Below are 18,367 nucleotides of genomic sequence, written 5' to 3'. Positions count from 1 at the left end.
AACAACAACAAAAGCATCAATTTTGTATATGAAAATGCTAAAACGAGTCAACTACTGACATTATAGAATATGCAACGTGCAGCTTGCTCCTTAGAAATGCCGGTAAACAGAGAATCCTGGCTCCAACAGTTAAGAGTCCAATAAAACAACTACAGCAGATTTAGCAATGTTAGTATACTTGTATATCAGAGAAAGTGATTTTATTATTTAAATCATAATAATGTAATAGTCTGCATCCTCAGCTTGCTTATGAAACAAATTAATATTTTATGCATCTACTGCCTGTACCATTTGACTCTTCAAAGCTCCATTTTAATGACTCTTAATTATCTACTGTGTCATCTCTTGTTTGCGGGGTGTGTAAGGTGGGGCAGGGTAATGCAGGTGATAGCAGCAGAGCTCTGTAAGCCCTTTTGTCCCTTATGGCCTGCTGCTCACTGCAGGACGTCGTATCTCGTGGTATCTGTGTCAACCTCAGAGCTTGTCTATTGTGTCTCCTCCGCTTAACTTATGTGCAAGCCCACCAGATGGCACGGCCGGTCACTGACCCCTCCCACAAAGTAGTAAACAACTTATCTCTCCTCCCCTCCCTCGCTCTGTTTTTCCAATCCCTTCATCCCCCAAGCGTAATCCTCAACATAGACTGCTACTGTAGTTCTGCACAGACGTCTGTACTGTACACACCCTGTAACTGCAGAATCATTCACTGTCAAAGGTGCAGACAGGTGAGCGTTTAAAGAGAAATCAAACCAGTGAGTGTGGGCGTGCCCACTATTTTTGTGCACGGGCCTATGTGTGGTGCAAACGGAAGACCAGCTGCTTTCTTAACAAACACCTGAAGCTCAGGAGCTAAAATGAGATGGTTGGTGGTTCGATCCCCAGCTTCAGTCCCGATGTGCCTTAAATCACCCCAACACATCATCACTCTGTAATGCCATCAAGGCAATAATTACTATTACATATGCAGCCATGTTTAAATGGACAGGTACAGGTTAGCTCCTGTGTATATGCTAAATCCTTTTAGAATGATAAGAAGTTGCTTCAGAGTCCAGTGTGCACATCTCTTACCTGTAGGGTCATCGTCAGCTCCCTCTGCAGCTTCAGACTCCGTGTCGGCCTCCACTTCACGGGTGATGGTGCTCACAATGCGTAGCTCGGGGAACAGCGTCACTCCTTCCTGGCTCTCAAATTCAGCTGCACTGCGGGCAAAGTGGTCAATGCCGCTCAGGCTGATCTTGGGTTCTTCTGGTTGCAGCACCATCACGTAACCTTCAGCATCTGGCACCGTTACACAGGACTCCTCGTTAAAGCATCTGTGAAACAGACAATTTTAAATGCTCAGAAATTTGATTTTCCTTCTGTCTTTTATTAAATCAAGTTGCTGCTTCTCCCTATAGAAGAAAAGTGGCATTCTGAATAGTTTTCAAGGTATGTGAACAAATTTGAGCCAACAACAGTGTACGGCATAAAAGACAAAGACCCTTATTTGTGCTCGTGTAGAAGCCTAAAGCTCACCTATCTGTAGAAGTGGCAAAATAAGAGTTCTTGTGTGTATGTGTGTATTTTTATGCATCAAGCTGTTTGATGTGTAACAAATAAAGAACACATTCTTGCTTTTCACTGACATTAAATCTCACTTTGACTGCAACTACATATAAAAAGCTAATTTCAAATGTTTCTCATCAATTATACAAATTTAATTGCCATCACAAATTTTAAGAAAAAATAAAAACATTTTAGTCTGATTACTCAGTCCGCATTATAAAGCTGGGAGCTGACGCACATTAGTGCATGTGCAAATAAGAACAAATACTAAACGACTTCACCAACTGGAACAAATCTTACACTAGGCTGAGAACAACTACGAGAGCTTTGATGAATTCATTTCATACTCGTGTATAAATCAGTAAAACTACTGCTGTTCTTACTGACTTTCCAGCGCTGCATACATCAAAGAGAATAGGAAAAAAGGAAAGGGGGGAAAAAAGCCTACCGCTCTTCAGTCTTTCATTCTCAAGCACCAAAACACCTTGTGTTTATTCTCTTTGTTATGGGCATCAGGTAAAACGCCTGACCTCCATTTTACCTCAATAAACCATCCTTACATTTTAAGCAGCAACAGAGAAGCTTTCTGAATGTCTATGAGGCAGAAAGGACCTGCTTTATAAATAACAGAGCTGCTGCTGCCAGCCAACAGATGAAGTGAGAAGAAGCAGGCCAGGCTGTGAAAACAATAAGCGCTTCTTGCTTCTTCTGCTTCTGCTTACTTGACGGTGGTTGAGATACGCAGGTGCCTGATGCCAGGGGTTGGGAACTGGCGGGAGTTTAAGTAGGAGATGTGCTGCATGACCTTGTCAAAGGCATCGATGTCATCACCTTCCACAGTCAGAGAGGACTGGTTGGGGTTGAACTCCACCTGAGAGAAGAAAACAAGGTGAGGGACTTGTGAATAACATGACCTGTGACTGATGCTGAGCTAACAAACAAACAATTCTTTCCAACATCAGTCCTGCAGAACCACTTAAAGTATCAGCTAAAATGCAACTTTCGAGGTAAATATTCTCCAAAAGTTGCAAATCTAAGATTAAAAATCATTCTTTTGGTTTGGTTGGATGGTATGAACCGCAGTTCATTAGATGAGCAAGCTGTCAAATGATTTAAAATGAGACTTCCTCTTAAAGATTCACAAATCTCAAAGCTTTCTTTGCCCTCCTCACCTTGATAGCTGAAGCAACCTCCTCAGGGAGCTGCACGTCCAGTCCTTCTTTGCACGTGTACAAACAGTCGATCACCTTCTTGTTCTCCAGCTTGCCGGTGCGGATAATCAGCCCCGCTAGGTTACCGCGGAAAAACTGCGCCATTCGAGCATTTCCACCTGGTTTCCAAGACAACACATAGAAGTTATTTAGGGGGTACATTTAACAGGCTTCACCTTTTCTGAGCTGGAGCTTCAAGCATGCTGTCTCACTGTACAAAGCTGGCGTGAATGGAGTTCATGCAAGTTAGTATGTGTGCCCTTCAAGAGGCCCGAAGCCCAAAGAGCAAGACAGGCAAATGATTGATGAGCTTATGCACGCCAGCGGCAGCATGCAACGTTTGCATTAAAAGGGTGAACGGCTTACTGTGGGAAAAGAAATGGCATCAACAGGAAAAAAAAGAAAAGAAACTCAAAGAAGGGATTACGTAAGATAATGATGAATTAATCCTCTTTAGTCACCTCATTTTCACAAAATAACAGAGCCATCTTGAGGACCGCAAAATGCTCATGATCTGAAATTTGGAGTCTTGACATTTTGAGAGAGGTACGCCACTCCTGTCTTCCAGCTACATCATAATGAGCATTAGTCTGCACCACTGCGGAGTCAGCGACAAAGTCTACATCTCAAGGTCGCGTATTCATCCACTGATGTGTGTGCGCGCTTCTGCTGCAGGTTTGTTATCTGATACAGAGGAGTTACTGCTTCCAGCCTCAAGGTCAAGCTCTGAAAGAAAAGCCAGCATGGCTAAAATGCTGCAGCTGGATCGGAATCTTGACTCGTTATATATTTATTTGCGATCTGCTGGTGTATCAAATGTTGGGAAAAAATAAAGAAATAAGGGGAAAATGAAACAAAACAACTACGTAGCTTTTGCAGTTAGAAAATAAAATAAAATAAATGGGAGTCAGGTGCCACTGAACATCAATACTGCAACAAAAACAAATTATTTTTGCATCTAGAATGTGTAGGAATCATTCTAGTCTTAATGGAATGAGGATGCAATTAGCATGGTGGGACATTGTGGACACATGGACATATCTGAGGAGTAAGGGAAAGACGTGAGCAACCTGAACTGGGCTCAGAGACTGTCTCAGTGTCATTGTCATGTCCTGAGTTTTCTGTAAAGGACAGAAACAAGAGAGCAGGAAGAGACAGGGAGGAAGGTTGAGGATCTGGAGGAGAGATTCAGATGCTACATACGAGGTCACGTCATTAATATTACAAAGAGTTAATACAGCGTTGGCTGAATATAAAGTAATAGTTTATACAAGAGTTTATATCATGTAGCATGAATACAGTTTTAACCGTTTCTAATAGAGTATCAAACACACAAAAGAAGAAATCACATTTTTCAATACAATGCATATAAATGATACAGATGTCAAAAAAGAGAGCTCTCCAAAAATCAGTTACACAGTTTACCTTGCCAGCAGGCACCAATTGTGAGCTGAGTTTCGATCTTGGAGGCGTGCAGTGGGTAGTCCTCCGTAACCAGGAAGGGCTCAAAGGTAGTTCCATCCACAAATACAGAAACGGTGGGGAACTCCACATTAAGCACATAGTGATGCCACTCTTTGTCACACACCTGGAAAGATGACAGCAGAAGGAGTGAAAAGCTGAAATCTACACTCTGCAGTACACTGCAACCTGATTTTTTTATTATTATTTTTTCAACTTTATGTGCCGCCTCATGCTGTGCACTGGGACAAAGTTTAGTTTTGGAAGCAGCGGACCTGGTCGAGCTTCCAGTGAAACTCTGCGGGTTTATAGTTCTCTGCCTCAGATGGCTCCTGGCGTAGGAGAAAGATCAGCCTGCAGTTGTGGACGTAGAGCGAGTAGTGGTGTCTGTTCATCTCTGCAGAGAAGAAAACGACAGAAGAGATCAGGATGAGAAACTGTAACACTAAAATATGCAATAATTTCCCTCGTGAGATAAATTAAGTATCTGACAATCCATGGAAATGTGTAGCAATGTATTTGTAGAAAATATCTCAATCTTCTGAAGAAACCATAACAAATGTGTTTTCTTGATGCTTCTCCAGGTAAAACTGAACTCATGCTCCAGCTCAGTGTCGAAATCTGCAATCTGTCAGAACACTAAGTGTTGAGAAGGTGTGGACTGAATACAGGCCCTTTTAGCAGCCTCTCTCTATTACAAAAAAATTGCTATGTGGCTGTAATATGCACAACGTGGTTTAGCAACGCGTTACTGAATTAAGCAAAACCTCAGGAAAAAAACAAAAAAACAATGCCTGGATGGGATTTTACAGATCGACACAAAACCTGCGAACATTATTTAGCATTAATGGTGCCCTCACATGTATGTAGCCATGCGTCTAAAGCATGAGTGTGCTGATAGAAATGGATGGTCCTTAAATACCCTGATTCATGGATACATAGATTATGCATTTTTTTTAATCTTGTCTTGCATCTTCACAATTACTCTTAAAATGCTGAACTATTTGCCCACACACTCTCTCACAGAGTGGTCATCCTCTCCTTGTTTCTGATTCTGAAAGATTCAACCTTTATGGGAAGGTTGGTTTTTTTTTTGGTAACCAATTAACCAATACTGCCAATTAAAACTTATTAGTGCACCATCAAACTGACACAAAGGTGGTTGTAGCTAAGGAGGCAGACCAGGTCATCTACTAATCAGAAGTTCAGAGGTTTAGTCCCTGGCTGCTCTGCATGCCAAAGTATCCTTGGGCAAGATACTGAACCCTAGGTTGCTGCTAATATGTTGATTGTAGTGTGAGTGTTAGATAGAAAGCACTTGCAGGTGCTTGCATGAATGCAGTTGTGAATGGTCCACGTTAGATAAAGTGTTCAAGTAGAGTACAAAACCACCATATAAGAAACGGTCAATTTATCATTAACATGAAGCAAATAACATTTTTTAAATATGGTTTAAATGATTGCAAATACATTCTTATCTTTTTTGACTGACATTTTTACAAATTGCTCCAATTTCAGTTTTACGTGGTTCTGTAAAGCTAAAGCAAAATGAGATTCATCTTTCTGTTCCAGACTCTGCTGAAAAAAGGTCACAAATGACCCATGATCTCATGGGTATGGGAGCTTCCTGTCCAGGCCACAGGCCTGATGTAATCTTCCTTATATAAGCAGCTGGGCCGAAGCTGATGAACTGGCTCCCCGTCACTGGCCATGGCAGACTTTACAGTCCATAAGATCAAGGAGCTTGTGACCATGCAGAAAATTTACAACGACTGTCAAAATGGAAAGGTCAGCGAGCGCTCAGCGGGATGTGAGAAAGAAATTAAAAAGGAATCACGTTTCCATGTGTTAGACCACCAGCTGAGCACAAACGCTGATTATAGCCTGAAGTTTCAATGGTAGAGTTTTTTTTGTTTTTAATCAGAGGATCTCTTCAGACACCATATGTGCACCAATAATCAGTAGCCGCCAGATATTTTAATAGCACAGTTTTGAGATTAATGAGTCCATGTGCCATGCTTATTATATGTATGAAACAAGACGCTCTGTCCTACAGAACTCTTCAAACCTTCTGTTCCAAGATTTTTATTATTATTTCATGCCAGCGTTACAGTATTAGTTGATCTTATCATGCCATTGGCGAATGGATGCACTTCATTACATTAGGAAAGGTGAAAATGGGGTAGTACATGTCATTTATAAGCTAAAACAAGGCATTTTTGCCTATTGCTAGGTGGTTTCTAAGCATATATAATTAAACTTTTGTGGCTATAAGTATGATTGTACTGGAATTACAACAATAGGGACAGCAAGGAGGTACAGTGGTTAGCACTGTTGCCTCACACCAAGAAGGTTCAATTCCAGTATCTGTGTGGAGTCTGCATGGGCTTTCTCCCACAGTCATGCAGTTAGTGGGGTTAGGTTAATTGGTGAATCTAAATTGCCCATAGCTGTGAATGTGAGTGAGAATGATAGAGTGTCTCTATGTGTCTAGGGTACACCGTGGACAGACTGGCAACCTTTCCAGGGTGTACCCTGCCTGTCGCTCTGTGGTAGCTGGGATACACTCCAGCCTCCCACAACCCTGAATTGGATAAGTGAAAGAGAATGGATGGATAAAACAATAGGATATTTTCATAAGGTGCTGTATTTTCATAAAGACTAAACACAGATCATTTTAACCAAGTTGGTTGCCAGGCAATGTGATAGGGGCTTAAGATGTTCTTGTGTGCCAAGTTGGAGGAGTTTGCAGACAAACAAAGATGTTGTATTTTATTATAAAGCTAAATCTTCAATTAAGGTGGACTGATAGAAAGATTTAATTTATACAGTGAGTCAGTTATCTTTTTTCCCCCTTTTTAACAGCTGAATAATAGTTGGAGCCTTTAAATGCGCATGTTTATTTTCTTCACAATAAGCTGTGACTCCTACCCGTTTTGTCAGAGTTGCAGAGGATGGTCTCCTTCTCGTGGGCCCCAGGGCCGTGTCTCATCCACACAGAAATGGTGAAGGGGTCCTTCAGGCTGGTGCTCACCATACCATTAGGAACCTTGATGGCCTGGGTGCCATTAAATTCAAACACCTGATCGCTGTCGTGGCCGTTATCAGTTGGCAGCCCTACAGTCCAGTTAGCAGAGCTGCTGGGAGCAGGAAGGAGCTCCACAGTGCCGGAGCTGGCTCCTAATAAACAAAGATGGTAGACTTAGTTGTGTGTGGCTCACAGAGTTATAAAACAACTACTAACAATAACCATTTCCAGTTCCTTACCACACAACTTATGCAGAGACTTCTCAGAGTAGGTGTCACGGTCACAGCCCTTTCCAATATGGTTGGTTTCCAGTTCAATACTGGCCCGGATGGACGTGATTGGCTCATCACAGGTCTCCAAGTGCATGCTGGGGAAAAGGGCCAAACTACCAGTGCCAGGCTCGTATTCAATCCTCTTATTGAAGCCTGAAAAAGAAGCAGAGAGAGTAAAAAGCATTAAAAGATGTTCTTTAAGTACAAGCCTTTTTAATACTAATCACTCTTTAAGAAGTATTCCTCTTCTTTTGAGTTGAAATGAGGCCTTATAGTTTAGAGGAGTTCAATTATCCTTCAGAGCCTGTTTGGACTGCATCAATGATCATTTATGTTCAACACAAAAGACACAGCTTAACAGTGATGGCTGGCGAGCTACAACAAAAGAGGAGAGCTTTCATACCTTGCCAGCTGGGCTTGCAGGTGGGCTTGACGCTGATCTTCACCAGCACGTCCTCAGAGGCTCGGTTCTTTCCGCAGTCGTAGGCGGTCACGGTCAGTTTATACATGTGCTCTTTGCCATAGCTCAGTTTTTCTGTGTTCTTGATAAAGCCTGAACAGAGCAGGTGGGGGGGAAAAAATTTAATTTTAATAAAGGACCACTCTTTGTTTAACTTCAGAGCTGCGGCTGTGCTAAAATTGGCAGAGGTATCGGTAGGTATAGAAACCCTCAAAGCACTAACACATTATAATTCTGTTGGAAACGCGTAGAGTAAAGATTATTTAAAAAAACAAAACAAAAGGGATTTATCGACAAGCCAAACAAAAAACTGATGGAACACTGTTAGGATTCATAATATTTTGAATTTAAATGCTGTACTGAGAGTTATTTTCAAAGCCTGTGTGTATGCAGAGTCTCACAATTAAAGTGAAAGTGAAATTAAAGTGTCACATCACCGGTTCTCACTGATTGATCTCCTCATATTATCACCCATCCTTATTTTTCTATTTAGGCATTATATCGGTCAGAGTTCGAAAACTGGGTCTTCACTTTTTCTATTTATTTTATTTTATTTTTTTTAAAGATAAAAAGAAATGATCTTTAAATCCGGCACTAATCACTGACCAGCTTGGTGACATTCAAAGAACGCCGTCATTGTCTTGCAAGCCGACAAGTTTGTGCTGAATTTTGAATGACAGCCCTGCAGTGTCATCGTTTAAACAAATCAATATGCACTGTGAAGCGTGTCATTGCACTCATGACTCTTGAGCGTGGGCTGCAGCTTTTTTCCAGTGGGCACAAAGACAAAGGCGCTATGTGAACATCCATACCATCCTTGTCGATGGTGAAGGGCACATCAGGGGTCACAATCTCGTAGTTGCAGATTTGGCTAAACTGGAACGAGCAGTCAGCATCCACCGCCTCCACCTTCAAGATGCTGTCGTATTTCTTTCCCTCAATGACGGTGGCTTTGTAGGACTTCTCCTTGAACACTGGTGAATACTCATTTATGTCGTTCACCTGGATGTGGACAGTGGCCCTGATAGGGAGATATTCAAGTTAGGACACTTTATCAGTTGGATAGTCAATGGTTTATTTATTTATTTTATTTTATTATGAAAATGAGACCTTCATGATCATCCTCTTTCAATGGATAACTAAGACTGATCTCAAATCCTGGATTGGTTAAAATAAAATCAATTCTTGACTTTAAGCCCTGGCCTGGCTTTTGTTTGCGATTACTGCAGATGGAAAGAATAATCTTGTGTTGAGTCAACTCTATTTGTAATCGTTACTTCATCACTGCTGATCTTTTTTGTTTTTGTTTTTTTGAAAAAGGTGCAGCTTAATTTTCTGTTGACAGACAAATCAAATAACCATCTAATCATGACCCTTATTCCATTCATTCACGATTGGAAATCCTCACAATCCAGATGTGCATTCATGTCACCAAATCCTCATGGATAATTATACGGCTTGTTTGGGAAAGGATTCCCTTGACAGTTCCCACAATCAGCATAAAGACTTAACAGAATGCAGCTTTCGATTTTATGCCAAAACCACATATCTATATTTGCACACTTGTGTGCTTGCTCTGCTTTGCTTTCATAACCCATTCGTCAGGGCAAATGCATCAGATTTGATGATGCATTTGAACCACAATCAGGATTTTTTACCTGGGAGACCTAAAATAATTTTTCTTTTTGTATTCCTTTATAGTAGCGTATGAACAAGTGATCATTGTGAGCCAAAAGCTGAGGCTTCCCACTGCTCTGTCATATTTTGCCCCCCCCCCCCTTCTTTTTTTCTAGTTTTGAATCAGTAGCCCTTAATGTGATCATTCTAAGCACACAATTATGGCTTTGAGAATGAAAAGAGCCCAAGGAATTCCTTGTTAACACCTTCAATTCATGAGGGGCAGCCAATCAAAAGAAACCGATTGGCTGACTCAGTAACCCTAACATGGTAAGGTCGGGGAACAAAAAATATACAGTTGGAAGTTTTATACCAGTTCCCTTTAACAACCAGTGTACATGTTTCCCCCCTTTTTTTTTTTAAACAGTTAAAACATTTTATCTCAAAGAAAATGTGCTCAAAGATAATTATGATAATTAAGATAATTTTGCAGGCGTTAACTCACTTGTGAGACTTCTTCATGTTGGCACCATCAGGACCCTCTCCACAGTCGTAGGCTTGGATGGTGAAGGTGTGCTCCTTCTGCAGCTCACAGTCCAGCTTGTCCTTTGCCCTGATAACCCCCTCTCCAGTGGACTTGTCCAGCACCACTGCCTCAAAAGGGACATTCTGCCCGTGGATCCTGAAGCCGCAAATCTCACCTGAACACGTTAAGAGCCAAAACAGAGCTTGCTCAGAATAACTGGTGACCGCTGTGAAATTTAAACGTCTAATAAAGCGATTAAGCAATTATATTAACCACAAAACAAATTAATTAAACGCCTCAAAAATAAACAAAATCAAATCAAAGTCAGCCACAGGTTTTGGGAGCCAGGGACTTGTAGATTGAGGTGCGTGGGGTCTGTGGAGGAAGCCCGTGTGGGTGAGTAGTTTGGGGGTGGGTGACATTACGTATCAGTACAGAGAGTGTATTTTCCAAGCCGCTTGAAAACATTGCATCCAGTCATGCAGGCAGAAACTGAAAAAATGTAGACAGGCATTTCACAGGAGTACTTAAGATATTAAAAAAAGTCATGAAACCAAGTTTGAAAAGTAAGCATATAGAGCACAGTATATTTGTTGAGAATAAAAAAAAATAACGTTACATCCTATCTCATGAAAGAAACAATATATAACACAAATTATAGGAACAAAAATTGAGATCCTTAACAATAGAGACCATTGAGATTCAGCCATCCCGGCTTAAATGTCTGCGAAAGAAAAGGGAAAAAAAGCCCAGACAACGCTTAATATTTTGGCACAATTTGAGAAAAGTCTTCCTGTGTAATTTTGCCTCTGACCCAAAACTACTGCAAAATGAACTGAAAAGAAAACCATGAAATCATAGAGAACTAAACCAGTACAAGAACAGTTTTCAAACAAAAACAAAAGTACTGGATGAGAACTGGGGTTAGAAATATCAACTTGCTCGACATCCACATCAAATGACAACTGCAGCCATGCTAATGGTAGAGATTAGTGGTGGAGAATTAGAAATCAAGAGATCCACTGAGGCAAAGATGCGATAACAGAAACTTTGCAGCAGAGAGAGTTTGCATTAGTTAACAATCTCAGCAATCTCACGTGAAGACTTAAAATGTCAGAAAGGTTGACAGGAGTCACTGGAATTGCGCAGCTATAACGAGGTCGTTAATGGCCACAACCGAGCACGCTCGGTGCCTTTAAGATGGTTACACTTTAAGAAGGTTCAGCTTCTTAAAATACCAATTAGAGTTTCAATTTCTGCTCCAATTGCCGCATGTTAAAGAGGTTATAAAATAATCCTACACAGACTTTTAAATTGGAGTTGTGCAGAAAATTGCTTTAGCCTTCTGCTTCCTCCCCCCCCCCCCCCGGGGAATTAAAAGGACCGAATTGGACAAAACGGCAAAGAGACTCAGAACTCCTGTTTTTTTGTTGTTGTTATTTTTAAAGCGGCTTCTGTTCCCTGCTGACAGCTGAAAAACTGTTAGGGTCTGCAAACTGCAATGGATGTCTCATGCACAGATATTTCTAAGAACAGTCAGCCCCCACATCACACTTTTCATCCAGCTGTTGGAACGGCAAAAACTTCAGGGTGAGAACATAAAACGCAAGGTCAAGAAAACCAAATGGGGAGTTTACAGAGCATGAGCAGGAGGAGTTTCTGTGTAAAAGTGTGGATGCTGGTTTTAGCGTTAGTGGGTTAATAGTAACAAGTAAGCACAAGGCAGAAGAAAGAGCCCAAGATCACCTTCTTCAGTGAGGGTCACCTCAAAACTCTCTACAAGGAAGGGAGACAAGATAAACCCAGATCAGTTCAGAGAAGAGTTAGAAGCTGAGAGATAACACACACAGAGGACAGGAAGATAATACACGCTAGCTAAAGGCTTACAATACCTCCCTCAGAGAAACAAAAAACATACTGCAAGTGGGGAATAAGGACTACACCAGAGTAAACAAGTACTAAACATCACATTTTCCCCACTATCTACAATAGAAATGTGTGATTTTCACAAGCCCGCAGTAAGTCAACAAGTTAAAAAAGAAAAAGAATATATAATTAGAGGATAGTTTACACAGCCCGTTTTAGACAATTGTGGAAAGTCAGTCCCATCACATTCAAATCATATTTCTCAAAACGTCACATTTACCATTTCCATTCATTTTTTAATATATTTTATATATTAAACTTCAAGACATGAAGATAAAGTAGCTTAGGAAAAACAAAATGACAACTTCTTTTGTTGCTTAGCTGGCATTTTCAATCTCTTTCACAGGCTCCGGTGAGTTGGGCCTTTGTTTTTACCTACTGAACAATTAGAAATGGATTTTACATTAGCCAGGGCAAGCTGGTATAGTGGATGGATGGAGGTGCTGCTAAAGTCTGACATGCAGCAGGCATTGTGGCTGCTGAGTTTAACACACTTCTAACGACCAGCTCACATCAGGAGTTTAGGATTTCCTTAGCTTTTCACTTATCTCACAGGCCTCTCAGTTCGGATCAGGTCAGCAATCACAAGGATAGTTAAACATTTATCCTCCGCCTGCCTAGTACTAATTAAATACAGTGAGTAATGTTCTCAATACATTCACACACTCACAAAAGGTTAATATCTTAACCTGTTTTCCAGGAGCTGTGTCGCAGAAACAAGATATTTCCTCCTGTCGCCTTGTCTATTACTTCTCAGGGAATGAAATAACCAGATCTGGTGGGTGGGCCGTTCTTGCTTTGTGTTTCACACTTGTGTTACAGCACAGTCATCCATGAGCACTGAGCTTGTTTTCAAAGGCTTTAGTTTCAGCCATTTCAGTTCCAATTACCCTGCCCGTCCCACAGCGAATCAGCCTTACAGACACAACTTATATAGCAACTCCTCGTTCGTGGTGAAGCTTCTGTTCCTCAGACTGACTTAAGAACCTGGGATTGGGCTTCTGAATGATCTGCAGGCTGGCTTAAAGTGAACCCTGCTTGCTGGCACAGGAGGACCGACTAAAAGGGAGGCTGGCATGACAGAGTAGGTCACCCCTGCTGCCACGTGAAGCCGGACTGCTTGCTCTGTCTCAAAAGAGCAAGTTCACAAGGACACACAGTCCACTCGCAAAAGGCCTGCTCATCAAAAGAAGAGCCCCAGCTGAGAGAAACAGGACTCCCCTCCCCAAAGCTCTGCATTCAAAACAAATTTTCTGTGAAGGGAGACAAACATCATGCAGAGAGTTGGGCATATTACTCTAATCATGGCTCTCTTGGTGCAGTTGTCCACCTTAAAAAGCTGCCAAGCCAATCAGCTCAGGAGAAATTTCACATAACTTTGTCAAGAAGATTACATTTGGCATGTCCTGTGGCGTGCACGTGGATGCTAAAGCCTCACATTCTAAATCAGGGGGAGTAATCTGTGATTAAAATAGTCATATAAAGCCTGGTGAGAGCACCGAGTGTGAAGAGAGCCGCAGACAAGAGATCACACAACTCATGTGATGTGAGATGGTGGGAAACCATTTCCAGTGCTGTGGTGCTTTGAATCATGGCCAAAGTCAATCCTGATGTGATTAAAACCCCCAGAGCTAATGCTGCCTTGGTACATAAAGCACACTAATTGTGCCTCTACAGTGGGAGAGAGAGGGAGGGGGGGAAAAACTTGAAAAAAGTTTTTGATCTGAATATCAAAAGGTTCAGCCTGGAGGATATGGTAGCCAGCTGTACATCAGTATGGCAGGCAAGTCATAAAAAACTAAAGTGCAGAAATGTGTTAGCAGAACTTATTCAAGAGTGAACTGAGAATTAAGACCTGACAGTTACTGTCTTCTTTCTTCACTGCAGACTCACTGCTTTGATTTGTATCCGTGTGCATAGCTAATCTAAGATTATAACCTGTATCACAGAAAGAATTACGAGCAATGCATAATGAGACACCCTGCAGGGAAAGAGACCTCCACACATTAACCATGACATAGATGTAATTTTTTAAAGAATCAAGTGTTAAACAAGCTTTATTCTATTTCATTTATCAAGAAGAATAAGATTTACTCTTAATTAAAGGCTGGATAAGATGGACTCTTCTTCTTCTTCAAGTCTATAAGCTATTCCTGCAGGTTTTCCTGCATCCATAATACTTTATAATGTCACGAAGCTCAAAAAGGTACAAACTAATTGCTGGATGTTTTCTATAATTTGGTGTGAAAAGAATAATTCTTGTTAAGGAACAGATGCAGCAGCATTAAACGCCCTCTCTCACCTGCGTAGCGTAGAGGAGCATCTTTGTCCAGTGCAATCAGAGGAGGGTCCAGAAGAACTTTGTCGTCATTTTCTGTTACGATCCCATGGTACGTTGTCTCAATCCATGGTTTGTGCTTATTGACTGTCAGAGAGAGAGAGAGAGAGAGAGAGAGAGAGAGAGAGAGAGAGAGAGAGAGAGAGAGAGAGAGAGAGAGAGAGAGAAAATGTATGAGTATGTAATATTAAAAATCAAAAACACTAAATATCTGTTCACAATCGAGCTGGCAACTTGTTTTGCCTCTCACCAACGCTGAATAACAAACTGACACTGTGTGTGTGTGTGTGTGTGTGATCTCATTGCTGGCTTGACTTTTCTTTCCCCTCACCAGTGAAGCTTAAATACATTTTTAATGAGGTTTTGGATGCTTTTAATGGTATTTTTTAGAAACGACATTAGAAGCAACACCAAACAAGAAAAGATCACATACAACAGCAACTGACAACCATGCAACATGCATTGTTTATAGAAGGAAGGAGCAGGTCCAACACTGATGTGCCTCCAAGCATGTGTATCAATACTAATTTTTCAGCCAGCGTCAGCGAGGAAAAATTAATCTCACAAGCTTCAATTAAAATAAATAAATAAATAAATAAATAATTTCTTGGTTCAGGATTTAAAGGGTTAAACAGCATTTTTACATCACACACACAGAAAACTGATCACAAATGCATAGGAATATCAATAATATCAACATTCATCACTAATAAAAACCCTGTATTGAACATCCTTCTATAGCTTCAGTTTTAAGATGTACAAGTTACAAAGCATGATCCACAGCTCACATGAGTTAATTTGTCCTGACAGTAGATTCAGGGGTGATAAAGACTTTCAGGCCAGTTTTTGGAGCGGCGGTCGAGCCATTTACATCACTGCATGCTCATCGGCCTGGGACGAAGCCCAGCTGCAGACGGGACTCGGCTGTAGCTGGCGGCTGCAGTAAAAAGCTGCAGTGAGTGACATATTTGGGACGGTGCAGAACATGGCGCTGATGCGGGGAGATACAGCTCTCTTACAGCCAATATGCGAGCACTTCAGAATGCGAGGGAGGACGGTATTCCTGTGCTACTGATCTGCAAAGGTGACGCTGACGCTGGCTGACAGCACGCCGTGGGGGACAGATACGGTCGAAGAGGTAACCAGACGAGGCACAACAACGCATAAATACGTCCAAATCGCTCTGACACTGATTCGCTGCATTTTGGAATTGTAGCTTTAGTTCAGGCATAATATCACATTAAGAAAATATTATATAACAGCTCTATTTTTTTATACTGTGATGACACAAACAAACAGAGCTTGCTGAAATCCGTTCAGACATGCTGCCTCTGCCCCGACCAACCGCAGTTCTTATTCAGATGGTAAATTTGAATAGAAACAATCTAATCCCTGCTAACAATGAAGTGCTGCAATAGCCTAAACAATCAATGGCGGGAAATCATTGATCACAGCATAATTAGGAGGCTCAAAAATAGGAAACAATTCCAGTTATATAACAGGTGGGATTGAGAGTGATCTCTTTTAATAATCAATAAGATGAAGAAAAACTCCCAGTGTTAATAAAGGCACTTTTGGGGGGTTTATTGATAAGAATGCTACAGCTGTTAAAGCACACATGAAGTGACCTCAGGCTGCTGTCGGATGTAAATGAACTTTTTCTGTAACATTCAATTTTCTGAGATGAGACAAAAAGCAATAGAGCAGATACAGACTTTCCGCAAACAAGTTAAACATCAATTACCTGCTTCATGAGCTTTTTCCACTTTTAATCACATCACTGCAGGGAAACGTTGCAGTGCTGAACCGCTTAAATAATAGCCTCTAAAAGCCTGGTTTGCTATCATAAAGGCCCATTTTGACAGTGTCAGACACAAACTGGATATAAAGAAAAGACAGTGGGAGGGTCCATTATCAATGCTTTGTATCTGTCCACACACACTTTGGCATGTTTCACACGATGTAAAAACTATGGCATAACATCAAACTGTAATTATAATCAAACACTCTTTGCCAGACACAGTGCTAAACATAATTGGCAGTTAGTCAAATACGCTTATAGCTCAGCATGGTCATTATTTCATGAGCCATATTCTCCTTTAATCATCTTGTTTAAAAGCTCAAAATTGCATTTTTACATTTCTGGTTGCTTTACATCAATAACAAAGAAAAAATGGTAAAAGGTTACATGAACAGAAATCTTAAAGTCTACCAATTAATTGCACATGATAATGCTGATCCTATGCACAAAATTCATTCACAAGACAACACCGTTTCAACAAACAGCTTTAGGATTAATTACCGGATCTGTGCTTCAAAATGTTCACGGATATTTTCAGGAATGTACACATGAATTTGTGTATTGTTAAACTTTTACACTCAATAATTGATAACTATTTTTTCCAGAAACGTTTTTAGTAAGCAAACTGACCCAAAGGATATCCAGACCTTCAAAAATGTGTGTCATTCCACTAAGACGTACACAAAACGCACACATTTCCAGATGTTTTTCCTACCTGACTTTTTACAATTACATAGCAATTGCAGTATGCCTTTTAGTGAAATTACTTCACTAATAGGAAGGTGCCTGATGTTCTCCAAGACAGTCTGGGCTACAATTACATTATGAGCTTTAAATAGTAACCACAGATGTAAATAGAAAACCCACACAAGCATAAACGCACAATGTAAATGTTTTCAGATGACATTTGGTGACAGCTTGCCAAATCCAATTTCAGTCAAGCAACTAAATTGCATTTGTGTCATCACATAATTAAGTGTAATTCTCAGTGATTGCACAATAAATGGAAATTAATTACAAGCTACTTGCACGGGATTTGTACGACACACGCATCACCAAGCATTAGTATTATTATCCAGAAATTAGTTAGATATCCTTACAGCGAAGGAATTTGGCACAATCTACCAAGCAAGGATTTTCAAACATGACTTACAACAATTATTCACTTTATTTAATGTCACAGCCTGTATAATCATTATGAAACAGTTGATCACCCATTAAAAGTGTGTCTGAACCGTACAATATGTAATAATCTCAAGTCTAGTCTTAGCAAGGACACAAATACTGCACAGCTATGACAACAAACTGAGTTTAAACGTCACTATAATGTAGGGCTGGGCGATATGGCCTAAAATTCATATCGCGATATAATTTGAAGCATGTGCGATAACGATATATATCACGATATAATCTTTTCTTCTGTATAACGTATTTTCCACACTATAAAGCACACTTAAAATCCTTTAATTTTCTCAAAAATCGAGAGTGTGCCTTATGTATGAATTCTGGTTGTGCTCACTGACCTTGAACCGATTTTGGCGTGTAGAAATCTGTTAAAAAATGTTTTAGTACAACTTTGGTAAGCCTGCTGATGGACTGCTTGATGGATTGTCAGAGCATTACGGCTGCCGTAGTGAGAAGCTTCGCGGAGTAATCTGGGTCCAAAACTCCGTCCTCTTCGGGTCCCAAAGTCAAACGAACACTGAGAGTTAAAAACAGTCTAAATTCTTTCATCTTTAATTAAATCATCAGCGTTGCTGCTTTATCGGGTGTAACAATTAAGTTTAACATCCATGCATCCATGAAAACAGAATTTATTAAATTTAACGGAGTTAGAAGTTAACAGGAAGTTAGCTCGCTAGTTTACACCTAAACATTTCATACCATGTTCTGACAGAGATTTTTGAAACTAATTAAAACGTACAGCTCTGCTACCACTTCCAACATAAGTGAAGACAGAAACACTAAACAGCAGTGGGTTTGCAGGGTTACCGAAGTTGGACTACCTGTGTATACAATGTTGATTGCTAGCGACACAGCTATGTTAGCATAACACTAGCACAGTGAAGCTGGAGGATGAACGTCAACTTTTTTTCCACTCGATAAAAGTTAACGTGAGGGATTCTGGTGGTCAGGGACAAATGCAATTGCATAGCAGGATGCTATACACGGGCCAAACTTC

At 40.7% G+C, this 18,367-nt stretch overlaps 1 protein-coding gene across 4 annotated transcripts in view; it reads right to left on the bottom strand.

Moving 5' to 3' along the window:
* The window catches only part of clstn1 (calsyntenin 1), a 37,321-nt gene that overhangs the window by 5,340 nt on the left and 13,614 nt on the right, over positions 1 to 18,367 (bottom strand). The window contains exons 2-14 of one of the 4 annotated variants that reach the window (XM_031726394.2): positions 14,349 to 14,471; positions 11,867 to 11,896; positions 10,100 to 10,295; positions 8,790 to 8,998; positions 7,921 to 8,070; positions 7,485 to 7,670; positions 7,149 to 7,397; positions 4,493 to 4,614; positions 4,182 to 4,344; positions 3,827 to 3,877; positions 2,718 to 2,875; positions 2,268 to 2,416; positions 1,069 to 1,313 (exon numbers count right to left, since the gene is read on the bottom strand). In XM_031726394.2, the coding sequence (XP_031582254.1) occupies positions 1,069 to 1,313; positions 2,268 to 2,416; positions 2,718 to 2,875; positions 3,827 to 3,877; positions 4,182 to 4,344; positions 4,493 to 4,614; positions 7,149 to 7,397; positions 7,485 to 7,670; positions 7,921 to 8,070; positions 8,790 to 8,998; positions 10,100 to 10,295; positions 11,867 to 11,896; positions 14,349 to 14,471 (2,031 nt within the window). The remainder of the gene's footprint in view (positions 1 to 1,068; positions 1,314 to 2,267; positions 2,417 to 2,717; positions 2,876 to 3,826; positions 3,878 to 4,181; positions 4,345 to 4,492; positions 4,615 to 7,148; positions 7,398 to 7,484; positions 7,671 to 7,920; positions 8,071 to 8,789; positions 8,999 to 10,099; positions 10,296 to 11,866; positions 11,897 to 14,348; positions 14,472 to 18,367) is intronic. The other 3 variants (XM_031726395.2, XM_031726396.2, XM_031726397.2) reach the window with 3 other exon arrangements.

This window comes from Oreochromis aureus, linkage group 20 (assembly GCF_013358895.1).
Source record: "Oreochromis aureus strain Israel breed Guangdong linkage group 20, ZZ_aureus, whole genome shotgun sequence".
NCBI lineage: Eukaryota > Metazoa > Chordata > Actinopteri > Cichliformes > Cichlidae > Oreochromis > Oreochromis aureus.
This window is presented reverse-complemented; position numbering and strand designations above follow the sequence as displayed.